A 14776-nucleotide genomic window follows, 5' to 3' on the forward strand; every position below is an offset into this window, starting at 1 on the left:
GCTCAACTACCCTGACAGTTAGGATATATTTCCTAATGTCCATTCTAAACCTCCCTTGCTGCAATTTAAGCCCATTGCTTCTTGTCCTATACTCAGAGGTTAAAAGGAACAATTTTTCCCCTTGTCCTTGTAACAACTTTTATGTAGTTGAAGTGTTGAGCGTTGCTGGCTGGAACATTATTCTGTACTATTCAGATCATCCTAAAAATAATAGGAATTAAGGCTGTCGATTAATTGCAGTTAACTCATGCAATTAACTCAAAAAATTAATTGTGATTAACAAAATTAATCACGATTAATTGCAGTTTTAATCATGCTGTTAAACAGTAGAATAACAATTGAAATTTAATAAATATTTTGGATGTTTTTCTACATTTTCAAATATATTGATTTCAATTACAACATAGAATACAAAGTGTACAGTGCTCACTTTATATTATTTTTATTACAAATATTTGCACTGTAATGCAAAATGATAAACAAAATAGTATTTTTCAATTCATATCATACAAGTACGGTAGTGCAACTTAAAGTACCTGAAAGTGCAACTTACAAATGTAGATTTTTTGTTGTTGCATAACTGCACTCAAAAACAAAACAATGTAGAACTTTAGAGCATACAAGTCCACTCAGTCCTACTTTTTGTTCAGCCATGCTAAGAGAAACAAATTTGTTTACATTTACGGGCGATAATGTTGCTTGCTTATTTACAATGTTACCTGAAAGTGAGAACAGGCATTCACATGGCACTTTTGTAGCCAGCATTGCAAAGTATTTAAGTGCCAGATATGCTAAACATTCGGATGCCCCTTCATGCTCTGGCCACCATTCCAGAGGACATGCTTCCATGCTGATGATGCTCATTAAAGAAATAATGCGTTAATTAAATTAGTGACTGAACTCCCTGGGGGAGAATTGTATGTCCCCTGCTCTGTTTTACCCGCATTCTGCCATATATTTCATGTTATAGTAGTCTCGGATAATGACCCAGCATATGTTCGTTTTAAGAACATTTTCACTTCAGATTTCACAAAACGCAAAGAAGGTACCAATGTGAGATTTCTAAAGATAGCTACAGCACTTGTCCCAAGGTTTACAAATCTGAAGTGCGTTCCAAAATCTGAGAGGGATGAGGTGTGGAGCATGCTTTCAGAAGTCTTAAAAGAGCAACACTCTGATGCGGAAACTACAGAACCCAAACCACCAAAAAAGAAAACCAATCTTCCGTGAGTGGCATTTGACTCACATGATGAAAATGAACATCTGTCGGTCCGCACTGCTTTGGATAGTTATCAAGCAGGACCCGTCATTAGCTTGGATGCATGTCCTCTGGAATGGTGGTTGAAGCATGAAGGGACATATGAATTTTTAGTGCATCTGGCATGTAAATACCTTGCGATGCTGGCCACAACAGTAGCATGTGAATGCATGTTCCTACTGTCAGGTGACACTGTAAACAAGAAGAGGGCAGCATTATCTCCTGCAAATATAAACAAACTTGTTTGTCCAATGATTGGCTGAACAAGAAGTATGACTAAGTGGATTTGTAGGCTCTAAAGTTTTACATTGTTTTGTTTTTGAGTGCAGTTATTTTTTGTACATTATTCTATGTTTGTAAGTTCAACTTTCATGATAAGAGATTGTACTACAGTACTTGTGTTAGGTGAATTGAAAAATACTATTTCTTTTGTTTTTACAGTGCAAATATTTGTAACCAAAAATAAAGTGATCACTGTGCACTTTGTATTCTGTGTTGTCACTGAAATCAATATATTTGAAAATGTAGAATACATCCAAAAATATTTAAATAAATTGTATTCTATTATTGTTTAACAGTGCAATTCATCGTGATTAATTTTTTAAATTGCTTGACAGCCATAATAGCAATTTAATTTCTTAATTGAAATTTATTGCAAAGTCATTATTAATTTCGAGGACAGGTGTGAATATTGCTGATTTTAGCAATCAAGGCAGATGGTGAAATTCTTGCTGATGGTGAGTTTTGCAACTGATTTCAATGCAACCAGGATTTCACCCATATAATTTAAGTTACTTAAGAATAAATGATATAAGCAAATGGAAGGATATGATTTTAGGGGGATGCCAAGGGTATAAGAGAATCAAAGCTTGAAGGTTGATGATGATTGTAATCAGGAGACAGGTGGCCCACTGACCAACCTTTCCCGCTACCAGTCTAACCCAGATATGAATTTGTGAACCGAGTGAAATCCTGGCACTACCAAAGTTGTGGCAAAACTCCTATTTGACTTCAATGGGCCCAGGATTTCACCCCAGAGTATAAGCACTTGTATGAAAGTCATTTTCTTTAAGGGAATGCACACAAGCCACTTTGATAATTTTACTTAAATGTTAAGAAACGTGGCAGTCTGTGGTGATCTTGCCTCTTCTTCATATAACTCAGTACTTTAGACTCAATTAAATGGAATCCAAGAGATTATTACCCAATTAGCTACAAACATGAAGAGCATTTGAAATGGCTTGATGCAAAATGAACCAGGTCAAGTGGAAGTGAACCAAAAGAAGGAATTCTTCTTACCTGGTAATGGATGGCTATGACCCTGAATTATCTGGTGTCTGAATGGCAGAGCAAGCATTATACAGACTCCACTTCCCTGCTGGACCGCCTTCTTTCTCCACTCCGCAGTGACTTTCAATCTTTAGCAATAAGCCAGTCTGCTAGGTGTTTAACAAAACCCCAAGGAGTTCTAGGCCAGCAATTCTCAACCGGGGTCCGGGGCCCCCAGGGGGGCGGCAGGGTGGGGGGGCGCAAGGAGGGCCAGCGCTAGACTGACTGGGGTCCAGGGCAGAAAGCCAAAGCTGCATTGCATGGGGCTGAAGCCCGGGGCCCTAAGCCTCGCCTCCCAGGGCTGAAGCCAAAGCCTGAGCAATGTAGCTTCATGGGGGCCCAAGGGAATTGCCCTGCTTGCTAACTGCTAACACCGGCCTTGGCTTTTATATGCAGAAAACTAGTTGTCATGGCACAGGGGGGCCATGGAGTTTTTATACCATATTGGGGTGGGCCTCAGCAAGAAAAAGGTTGAGAACCCCTGTTCTAGGCTGTCCCCCCAATGCCCTCCCCACCCAAAAAATCAAAATGGCCCAGGGCACAGATAGTTATTTACTTAACTATGTTGGTTATTGTCTGGATGGCTAACTTTATACCCATTAATCCACATACCAAGTTGGAGAACAAAAGAAAAATAGGAAACTTATACTGCCACAGTTCCAGGGTAACTGCACCCCTGACCTCTTTGTGGCCTCCTGGAGGTCTGTCAAGGTTCCTTCCCCACTCTGAACTCTAGGGTACAGATGTGGGGACCTGCATGAAAAAACCCTGAGCTTTTTTTTTGCCAGTTTAGGTTAAAACTTCCCCAAGGTACGAACTATTTTACCTTTTGCCCATGGACTTTATTGCTGCCACCACCAAGCATCTAACAGATATATAACAGGGAAAGAGCCCGCTTGGAAACGTCTTTCCCCTCAAATCCTCCCAAACCCTACACCCTCTTTCCTGGGGAAGGCTTGATAAAAATCCTCACCAATTTGCATAGGTGAACACAGACCCAAACCCTTGGATCTTAAGAACAATGAAAAAGCAATCAGGTTCTTAAAAGAAGAATTTTAATTGAAGAAAAAGTAAAAGAATCACCTCTGTAAAATCAGGATAGTAAATACCTTACAGGGTAATCAGATTCAAAACATAGAGAATCCCTCTAGGCAAAACCTTAAGTTACAAAAAGGCACAAAAACAGGAATACACATTCCATTCTGCACAGCTTATTTTATCAGCCATTTAAACAAAACAGAATCTAACGCATATCTAACTAGATTGCTTATTAATTCTTTACAGGAGTTCTGACCTGCATGCCTGCTCTGATCCCGGCAAAAGCAACACACAGACTGAGAGAACCTTTGTTTCTCCCCCCTCCAGCTTTGAAAGTATCTTTTCTCCTCATTGGTCATCTTGGTCAGGAGCCAGCGAGGTTATCCTAGCTTCTAAACCCTTTACAGGTGAAAGGGTTTTTCCTCTGGCCAGGAGGGATTTAAAGGTATTTACCCTTCCCTTTATTTTTATGACAAGGTCCTACTCAGGTCTCAGGCCTCTTGCCATCACCTTTCCCAGAGCAGGAACTTGCTCCTGTTCCTCTCCTTCAGACCAGAGGTCTAGGCTGCAATTCCTTTTTTTAATTCATGGTGCTTATCCCAGCCTGTCAGACTTGAGTCTGGTGCCTGCCATTCTGCACTGTCCAAGGAGCTAGGGCACTGACCAGCCAGCTTTCACAGTATATGTATTCAGGACTAAAGCATTACGGGGAAAGCATACATTAAAATAACAAATATGCAAAGCTTACCAAGTAGCACCCATCTTCCATATGGAGGGAGATCCTGGGTCAGCTTTGAAGTCCTTCAAACCCTTCCAGCAGGGCTTTGCCCTCTTGGTTAAACTCTGCTTGCCACTCCACTGAAATGTGTGCTATTTTAAACACCAGTGAATTGCCAATAAGTGCCATCAAGGGGGCCACAAAGGGGTCAGAGGTGCACTTACCCCAGAACTCTGACAGCGATCATTTGTCATGTTGCTGAAATGCCCCTCCTCCCCCCAAACCCTTTTTTAAAATTTGCAATCTGGAATCTACCTTATTTTTATATGAAGGATTTTTTTAAAAAATTGCATGCAAATCAAGGGCCTAACTGGGGGTCTCTCCAGTGACTTCAATGGGAACTGGATTGAGCCCCAAAGCCTCAGGGAGGTACTTTTCAAGTTATCAGAAGGTAATTATCTCAACTGCAGCATTAGTAAAAAGCACAAAGCAAGGTTAAGGGGAAGATAGTAATACCGAGAAATAAATAACCATTTTCATAATATATGAAGGGTCCTTAGATTTTCTCTCACCAAGATCACAGTATTGTTTGAATTTCACAGTAAGCAGGGATACATTTAGCTATGGGTCCATTAAAAATAAATTACATATAGGAATGTTTTGTACCATAAATGTCTTCATGTAAAAGGATGAGCGACTTCTGTAACGCTTCTGGTGATGATGCTCTATGTTGATGGGAGAGCACTCTCTCATTGGCATAATTACCCTGTGTCCATGAGAAGTGGAAACTGTCAGCAGGAGAGAGTCTCTCACTGACATAGCGCCCATGTAGACAGTGCTTAGGTTGCTGTAACTTGCGTCACTTGGGGGTGTGTGTGTGTGTCTTTTTCACAACCCATGAGTGATGCAAGTTAGATTGACTTAAGCGGTATTGTAGACCTGTCTTGAGTAGGGTCTTGGCCCTCAATTGCCCAACTCCTCTCCCATTAAGGGCTCTTCTGTACTTGACCTTGCCTTTTTTCCTGAGGGCCTTTGAACAGAAGGATCAAGAAGGATGCTCCTGACACAGCTCTGGTGGTGGGCCTCTGCAGCCTGACCACTCGGGCTGGGAAGTACTATCGGGATGGGTCAACAGGTTGTGGCCCCTACTTGAGTGGGTGAGAGCAGCTGGAAAGGCTGATGCAAGATGTGCACCATTACCCTACTAAAAGCCATCCAGAAGATAAGTAGGGAGGATGTGGGAACACGTATGAAAGGCCTATAAACACCATTAAAGAAAAGCACTTACACCCAATTTAGTAGGACTGTCAGCAGCTGACAGAGGCACCCCACAGTCAGCAGCAGAGAGATCTGCACTGGAGGCAGAAGGGCCAATCATTCAAGGTTCTGCAAGGGAAGCCCTGCTGGTGTGTCTGTTACAAGAGGAGGCTAGAGCTAGATTGCAGAGTCCGTCCACCAATCTGGCACCAGCATTCCTCACTTGCTTCTAATGCTGCTGTTAAGGCAGCCACATTGGGAGAAGGGGTGGGGCCAAAAGCAGCCTTTTTGTCCTCTAAACACAATCTGTTCCCCTAGACAAAGGTATCAAAGCCTAGGGAACTTTGCCTACCAGTCAGTGGTGGCAGTTGCTCAGATGGGAAGCTAGAGGAATAAGGCAGAGGCTGCTCCTGAAACCAGAGTGCCAAAAGCTTGCTTGGAAGGCTGTAGGGGGGATGAGCACAGCAAGAACCTCTTAGCTGATGTGTCCAATATGCTGAGCTTGAGTTGGAATAGAGAAGAGGCTGCTGGACGCCGTGACGCAAGATTCACTTAGAGCCACAGAACAAATCACAGGCAGTTAGGCTTTCTCACAGGAGGAAGGGGAAAAAATGGTGGCACCACGCTGGCATTTTAGTAGGAGTTTCTTTATGCTTTGTAGTTTAGGGAGGAGGATGAGGGCTGTAAATTGCCTGTTGCTGACGCCAAGAGGCAGATCAAACTGGGGAGTTTTCTAGAAGGGAGAGCAAATCCTTGATTGGTGACTGAGAGGTCTATCTTGCCTCCTTAAACTTTGCAGCATGGGACTAGTGCACAAGCTGGACTAGTCTGTTTTCTGTATCCCAGATGAGTGAGATGCCAAAAGAAAAACCACCATAAATGGGGGGGTAGGGGAAATCGTTTTTACCCTCAATGTATTTTTATTTGCATAGGTTAACACATTTGTTTCTTAAAAATATTGGCCCAAGTGTGCAATCCCTTGGTTCATACATGTTCCACTGACTTCAAGGGGACTTTATGCAGGTGTAAGGGCACACCCACACAGATCCAGTTGTGGCTTCAGGGCCATTATTTCTCACCTGGGTTAAGAGGTGTGTATGAGGGTTTTAAAATCATTCTGAAGAAACCTTGAGAATTTTTTTCTGACTGTCCATCAGTGGAATGGGATGAGCGGAACTGTACACAAACATTATTTCCTAGTCTTGTTTAAATACATTTTATATTTAAAGACTGTTATTTAGATTCAAACTGAAAAGTAAAAATTGTGAGTAATAAAAGATTAATATTTCTTGAAAAGCTCTAACAGTCTAATTAAACTAAAGAAAGACAACACAAAGTGAACAGACCATAACTTTATTGGAGATATACTCAGCTACAATTGTTACAAAAAACTATTAAAGGTAATTGTGATCCATAAGGTGCAGGCTGCAAATTTCTGCAGCATGATTACAGTATGAATGAATTACATTTTATGTCCCTTAAAGACAGCTGCAGCATGTGATGGTAAATATTTTATTGTTCATCAAATTTTATTTGTTATTCATTCTACTTGATTTTAACCATCTTTTATGTCAAACTATATACAATAAAACACCTGCAATTCCCAGTTCTTGTTCACAAACATTTGTTGTTTTTCTACATAACTTGCGGCTGCAGTGCATTTTGAGTGCATCTACAAAGCAATTTAAGTAGTCTGTGGTTGCTATCAAATTAAAAGGGGGAAGAGATCTAAAGGATTTATTGGGTAAAGTGTATATATTTTTAAAGTTACTTTTGAAAGAAGTTAAAATTAACTGCTAGTGGAGTATACAACAATGACCTCTACTAATATTTGCCAACATAATTCTAATGGAGCTACAGCTGATATTTAGATTATATTTCAGGGTTGTAAATTGTAGTTTCATGTTCTAAAAACTTAAATGTGTAAAATAAAGATAAATCCATTTTAACTTCTTGAAAATTAAAGTGGTTGAAAAATACAAATGTGTCAATAATCAAGTACCACAGGTCAAAATCCTTCTCATTGGACTCGCAATATATCCACTGATTTTCAATGAGACTGCTCACGTGCGGGGGAAAAAGTGAATGGGATGTGCCAAATATAGACAAGTGTAACATCACAGCAAATTACTTAGGGATTTGTGGTCTTCAGCTTCATAAGTGCTGCTAAGATTGTGATCCAAAGCCTCTAGGATTTTCTATATAGATAGGTGTGTCTACAGTACGTATGTCATACACATAAGCACACACATTTCCTGATGACTACTATTTTTAAACACAAGGACAGAAACCCAAACTCAGAAACCAACAATTAATGGCATATCCTTAGCTGATGTAAACTGAAATGACTCTAAACCTCAATGGTGCCATGCCAATTTAAGCCAACTAAGGATCTGTCCATGTGTCTATTAGGCTTTGCATTATACTCTGAACTGGTACTCAGATTGGCTTGAATTCTTGTTAAATTCAGTACTCTGTGGTCACAGCATAGCTTCATGTAATGAGACTGAAAAATAGTAGGCCTTTTGATATAAATGTTAGCAGCATCAAGCTGAATAAACACTTCAGAAGTCACTACAGATCCCTCCATATCCAGAAAAAGGGGAGATTTAGTTAAAGTTGACCAAATTGCTATGGGCTCTCTTCCTGTAAAAACTACACTATATGCACAGCATGTTGGTTTGTTCAGAGATAACTACTGGAGTGTCAGAGGTCATTTTAATTTTAATTACTTCACATAACAGTAAAAATGATGTAATAAAAAACAATAGCTTTAAAATACAATCAAGATTTTCATAACATGTCTTTGTTGTATTTTCATACCCAGTAAAAATGCCACAGACATTACAAATGACCTACATAAGTTGTACAAGTAAATGACACATTGCAGGCATTATAATTATCTTTTTCAAATTCAGTAAATCAAAACAGCAGCAAGGCCAAACCACAGTTTTCCTCTCTGTTAAGCATATTTTTTTCCTTGAAATGAGGTAAAGCATGGTACCAAGTGCAATGCTTATTTGTGCTACATGAATAGAACAGCGAAAAAAAAAAGCCATAAAAATAAAAATGCAGCATAGTTAGGAGGACTGTTTAAAGTACAGTATAATAGAACTAAGAAGATCAAAAACAAGGTTCATGCCAACTAACCCCCACACTATTTATGAGGACTCTGTGTGGTTACTTTTGAAGATGGGTTGCAATAGTCCACTTACACTTGTGCTTACAGCATTGCCAAGTGATTTCTATCCCAACCTTCAAATTATCAGATTTAGGTCTTTAATAGCATACACTATCCAATATCACAATCATATCAACTGAAGAGTGAAACACATAGTTGTACAGCATGGAAACTAAGATGATTTTTCTAACCCAAAGGATATGAAACATTTCAGTGAGGTCACACTGGAAAAGAGTTACGGCATTTAAAAAACATCAGCAGCAGAAACTATAGTCAGCCACTACACATTTCTTATTTCCAATTCATAGGCTTTATCTAGTAACAAGGGGATCACTGACCACTGCTGAAATACAGAGCATAATACTACATTTAGTTTGTTTGCTTTCTTTACATCAAAACACTTGGTAGCAAAAGTTTGATTTTTCCATATCATTTTTTACTGCTAACAGATTTACCTCAAAACCGTGAGAAACTATGACCTTCAGATGTCCAAGAAAGAAACCTATTTCTTAAAGTGTTCGCAGATGACCCCACCATTTTTATTTTATAATACTCATTGTAATATAATTAACTTTTATTCTTTTTAAGACTATGGGATGGTATGACTTATTTTAAAAATTGACCCTTGGGCCAGGTGCCATGGAATTTTCACATTGGTGATAATGCACTTTCTGTTGGTGTGCTTTAAAATCCTGACTCCTGGCTGAAAGAAATGGTTATCAATAAATTTTTAATTGTGTGGTGGTTCATACCAATTTACTCATACAAAGTTTTTTTTTTCTTTTGCATAAAACAAATTTAATTTAAATATATTTTAAGACTTGCAGGTTTTAAATGTCCCATGATACTCTTTTGCTCTCATAATGATTGAAGAACAAAAACAGTAATGTTATTTTGTTTTAAAAACATAGCACTTGTATTATTATGCTATCGATATCAGGAATTTGCTTCCGGATTTGTGTAAGAATTATTATAATTTTAATATTAAAAAAACTTTAGATAGAAAATCTAATTACAAAATTCTGTATTTCAGAGAAGCTTAATGTCCATCCCCTGCACTAAGGCTTTTTGTTTTCTTTTTCTATATTCTAGAAAGCTAGAGCTGACAGGGTTTGGTTTTTTGTTGTTGTTTGTTTAGTGAAAGTGTATGGAAGGGAGTGGGGTTTTCAAAGCAGGAAATACAGTATTTATTTGTAATTTTAACACATAAAACAGCACCAAGTTCAGACCAATGTGCTGGAAAACATTAAAACACCTTGCTCAGCTTTCTCAAACTTCAAGCATAATTAACAGGGCAAAATTGCAGCAAATCTCTGCTGATAATGGTGGGAGTGCAAGACTGACCCACAGCTTTTAAAAAAAAAGGTAAATTAAGAGGTATTATAGTTACAGTGCAAAAAATTAAAATTTCAAGCATAATATATAAACATAGCACCAAAACAAAAACAAAACAAAAAAACAATGCATGCAAAAAAGAAAAGAACAGAACAGAACTGAGGTATTTAAGTGAAGAGTGCCTACAAAAATCTAATTAAAGAAACATGTATAATTTAGGCAAAGCCTAAAAATGTACGATTTTTTTTTCCAATAGACAAACTACAATGAGCTAGTTTCTCTAAATTAAGGACCTAAATCACAGATTTATCAAAAGTACGGCAGTTTATCTCAAACATCAGCTTTCATGGCATTTAACAGCACAGCTTTGGTAAGTGAAATATGCATGCAACTCTGTGAAAAGCACAGTAAGAAATTTATGTGGAAATATTTCTAAGTGTAAAGGTGCTCCATTTGTTAAATAAGTAACCAATTGATTATAAAATCTGCAGCATATTTTAGGTGTGATATGTCTAAGGTTATTTTGTTAGCGCAACAGCCTGAACTGTGCAATTCTTCATTACTATTTGTTTCCAAGTCTTGGAACTATCTAGTTTGCAGGTTTGTGTAAAATTGGAATTTTAGCCAAAGACCATTTTTTGTTTGTAGTATTTAAAAAAAAAAAATCTGTAGACTAACCACCTCCTCTGAATTGTTAAAAATAACCTCATTACACATATATGAATACAATTTCTATTATAATCCTAATAAGTTAAGTCACAGCTATACTAATGTGTTTTATTGTAAATATAGAGTTGTATCATCATAAAATGAATAATAAAAATGAAGGGAATGTAAAACAAGTTTGTTCCAAAAAGATCAGAAATTAAAGATTAATAATGAGGGTTTATTTACTTTTAAGGCAAGAACCTTTTTATGCAAGACTATGTGGCATCAGGAAGTTGAAATTTATTTCTGCCAGTATGCCAGCCATTTCAACTAAAAACCTGTCCCTAACAAATAAGTGCAATAATGACTGAGAATGTCCTCTTGATGCAAAGATGACATGGGAGGTGGGGATGGGGGTGAGTGAAGGGACACAATACTGGCACACTTATTCTCTCTTATACCAAATCATCCTGTACAGTTCATAAACTGCTTTATGACTGGCACTAGTGCACAGATTGAAGAATTTCAAGATTACTATGTATAAATCAAGCATCTGCATTAGGCATAAGATCCCTGTCCTTCTAACACTAAGCAAAGCTGTACTGACAATAAAAATAAACCAAAAAAACCTGACAACAATTCTTTTGAACACTAACTAAATGTCATCATTAAAGCACTCTTGTGATTAAACAAAGCAGAAGTGAGGAAAGAAGACAAGATTGTGTTTGCGCAAAAACCTACAACTACAATTAGTTCCAAAATTTTACACGTTAAATGTTTTGTTAGCTACTCTGTTATCAAACAAACATTAAATTCTGTCTTCAATTTGTTCCTCTGAACGTCAACTTTTAAAAAAAAATTCTTTATTTTATGGGATTTTTAATTATTATTATTATTATTTTTATTTTTATTTTTTTTTAAAGAGGCGTCTCAGCTGTTTTGGACCTGAGGTTGGTTTGCTTTGAGGCTTCGTAGTGCTCTTCTTGCAGCTGCAGATTTGGCAATCCTATAACTTCTGCCAACACCTTTAAACTTTCCTTTCCCTACAACTTCCACAGTTACTCTGACCTTTCCATCGTAAGTTCTTTCTGCAGGACTGCAAAAAAAACAAACAAACAAACATACACATTACCACCAAGATAAGCAAAGGTGAAAAAAGAATCTTCACATGGTCTTCCTATGGATAAAATATAAAATGTGTATAAAATATATAATTAAATAGGCTTTATTTTTATCTTTTACTTAGAAAGTTTTCTGAGGGAAAACGTCCTAAAAAAGTAATCAGTAAGTACAAAGACAATCTTTCTTGCTCAGTACAGGACAGATTAAACACAATCAATATCCATTAAAATTTCTCAATATTCTATGAAGCATCGTTTAAAAAATATTTTATGGCAATGCTTACCAAGCAAATATACTCTTACCTAAATTTGGCTGTCTCTGGTTCCATCTCCAGCAGCTCCCGCACTGGTGAACGAGGCACATTTGCAGAAAACTTTTCTATGGTTAAAAAAGAAAAAAAAAGAGAAAAAAAAAAAGGTTAACTTGATTTTTCCCCCATTACAAGACAATTAATTAAAGTTTCTTCTCTATGAAAGCACATTACCTATTAATGGCCTCATCATAGGATAGTACACATGCCAAACCATTTCCAAAGACATCCCACTATCCATATAAATGGCACCAGCCAGTGACTCAAATATATCTCCCATGGCCTTTGGTACTTCAATATCTTCTTCCTTCTCTTCATCCTCTTCAGATCTTCTGAGCTGTTTGAAATTATAAGAGACCGTTGTTACACTGAACATTTTTTATTTAAAGAAACAGTCTTCAGATATGGAGGTACTCTCTTATGCCCTGTCCTATGTGGCTTGTTTGAGTTCTTCAATGACACCTTTCCACAACTAAATCATTGCTGTATTCTCAAATGAAGCCAAGCAGCTGCATTTACTGTTTTTCAAACATGTGAGTGTAAAAAATAAAGCCACCGCATACACATACCATATATGCTTTTTGAATCGCAATTGTACTAATTCTGCAAAATTTCACCATAGGTCTGTTTTTCCCAATAAGAAACAGACTTGCCTCTGTTAGTTAATGCTAGTAAGCCATGCATAACCAAGAGAGTTCATATTTTAAATATCTCCTAGATGGAGGCTTTCAAAGCCTAATTTTTGCTTGAATAGACCACGTTTAATTGGTATGTAACTCACATACACTTGCCATAGGTTCTTAGTTACAGAAGGCAGGTGAAGCATAAGTGTAACTGAAATGAGCCATTAACAACAACTCAGTAGTGTCAGACTGAGTTTACACTATTTGTACTATTAGCTACTTGATGCCAGAGAGGCTGCTTTTAACATATATGCAGAGTTTTCTTCTATCGTTTACTATTGCTTTTATGCAGTGCTGTTATTTTTGCACTGTAAAAAGGCGTGCGTATTGTGTTATGTGTACATCTTGATTTTAACATAGTCCTTTATAATAATAGTTTTTCAATCTGCAGTTTTGTCCACATTTTGTCTTAGTGCAAACAACACAGGAAGCTGAATTGAAAAAAAACAAAACAAAAAAACTGTTTTTGACCATCACTCCCCCAAATAAATGGAAATGAACATTTTCCTATCTTTTCTCTTTCCCTACTGGCCACCTCTTACTCATTTGGTTGTGGTTCAGGAATTTAAAATTCTAAGGCCAATACTCGGTCCACCCTCTTAAAAGGTACAGTATTACTCCATGCATTAGTCCCACCCAACATTTATTCCTAAAATAGGTCTAACAGGGAATTAGACTGAATGTGCGAACTCTCCAAACAGCAAACTTATTGTTAAACAAATTTGCAGCTGTATTTGCACAGTGTATTTCACACCAAATGCACTGCAAAATACTTTAGGAAGTCCTATTCCCCTTATAAATAATAAAATTAAGGTACTAAGCAAGGGACAGAAGATGTTTTAGAAGTGAGATTTGAAAAAAGTAAGAGCTGGTGACATGGAGAGATGCATGGAAACTGGTCCAACTGGCAGGATCTGCTGAAGCAAAGGTTCTTGCATTAACTGTGATGAAATTAAAGGAAGAGACACAGTAACCCAGTGCCAGACTAGCACAAGGATCAGTAGAGTAGTAGATAAAAACAAGAACTGAAGAACTCGAGGCATTATAACCTGGTGGTGTTTCTGAGGTACCACCTCAACCATATTAAATGATTGGGTCACTTTCACAAAGGCAAAAACCACTGTTGTAAAACTTTAAGGCTAGATTTTACACCACTTACTCACACTGGGTAAACACACTGTAAAGAATACTACACAATATAGCGGTGGCAGAGTCTGATCCTTTGTGATTAAATCAATTGTTTTCCCACCTTGCAATGAAAAATTTAAAGATTTTGGTTTGTAGTAAATGCAAGGGTGATAAAAATGTATATATACCTACTTAGATTCAAGTCCTTTGTCTCCTTTAAACTGAGTAATAGATGGCAAGTATTTAGTCACAGATTTAATCAACACTATTCTTTGAAGGTAGGTTCTTGCTCTAAAAGCAATTAAACCACACTTTTTAAGACTTACTATAGAGGACACTTATCAGACAAATATCAAACCAAAATGTTAAGGAAGACTGGATGACTCGGGGGCTTGATAATAGAAAGAAGTGTCTCATCTTTGTGTTCTAGGTAATTGGTTTGAATCTGACCCAGATCAGCTGAGACAGAAAGCCATTGCCATGATATGGTTGTTTAGTAGCTTATCTGAAATGATTTGGTTTTAGTTCTTTTCCCAGCAAATAAGTGTCCATCAACATTAATGTACTTAGGTTTCTTGGCTAGTCCAAAGCCTGTGTTTACAAATTTTCAACCAAATTGCTCTTAAAACAGTTCACTTGAAAGATACTAACAGTGTTTCCCTGGCCAGTGGAAACAGGGCCTCTCAGTCAATGATGAAGAACACTGTTGAAGTGGTGTGGGGAAAAATTATGGTGTAAGCATGAAGGTGTGATATCACCTACATTGGAT

At 37.6% G+C, this 14776-nt stretch overlaps 1 protein-coding gene across 13 annotated transcripts in view; it reads right to left on the reverse strand.

The window, feature by feature from the left end:
- Positions 1 to 6937: 6937 nt before the first annotated feature.
- The window catches only part of DICER1 (dicer 1, ribonuclease III), a 119141-nt gene continuing 111302 nt past the window's right edge, over positions 6938 to 14776 (reverse strand). For all 13 annotated transcript variants that reach the window (XM_038405511.2, XM_043515987.1, XM_038405508.2 and 10 more), the window contains 3 exons: positions 12371 to 12533; positions 12189 to 12264; positions 6938 to 11860 (listed from right to left, as the gene is read on the reverse strand). In XM_038405511.2, the coding sequence (XP_038261439.1) occupies positions 11695 to 11860; positions 12189 to 12264; positions 12371 to 12533 (405 nt within the window). In that variant the 3' untranslated portion in view covers positions 6938 to 11694. The remainder of the gene's footprint in view (positions 11861 to 12188; positions 12265 to 12370; positions 12534 to 14776) is intronic.

This window comes from Dermochelys coriacea, chromosome 6 (genome assembly GCF_009764565.3).
Source record: "Dermochelys coriacea isolate rDerCor1 chromosome 6, rDerCor1.pri.v4, whole genome shotgun sequence".
Classification (NCBI taxonomy): domain Eukaryota; kingdom Metazoa; phylum Chordata; order Testudines; family Dermochelyidae; genus Dermochelys; species Dermochelys coriacea.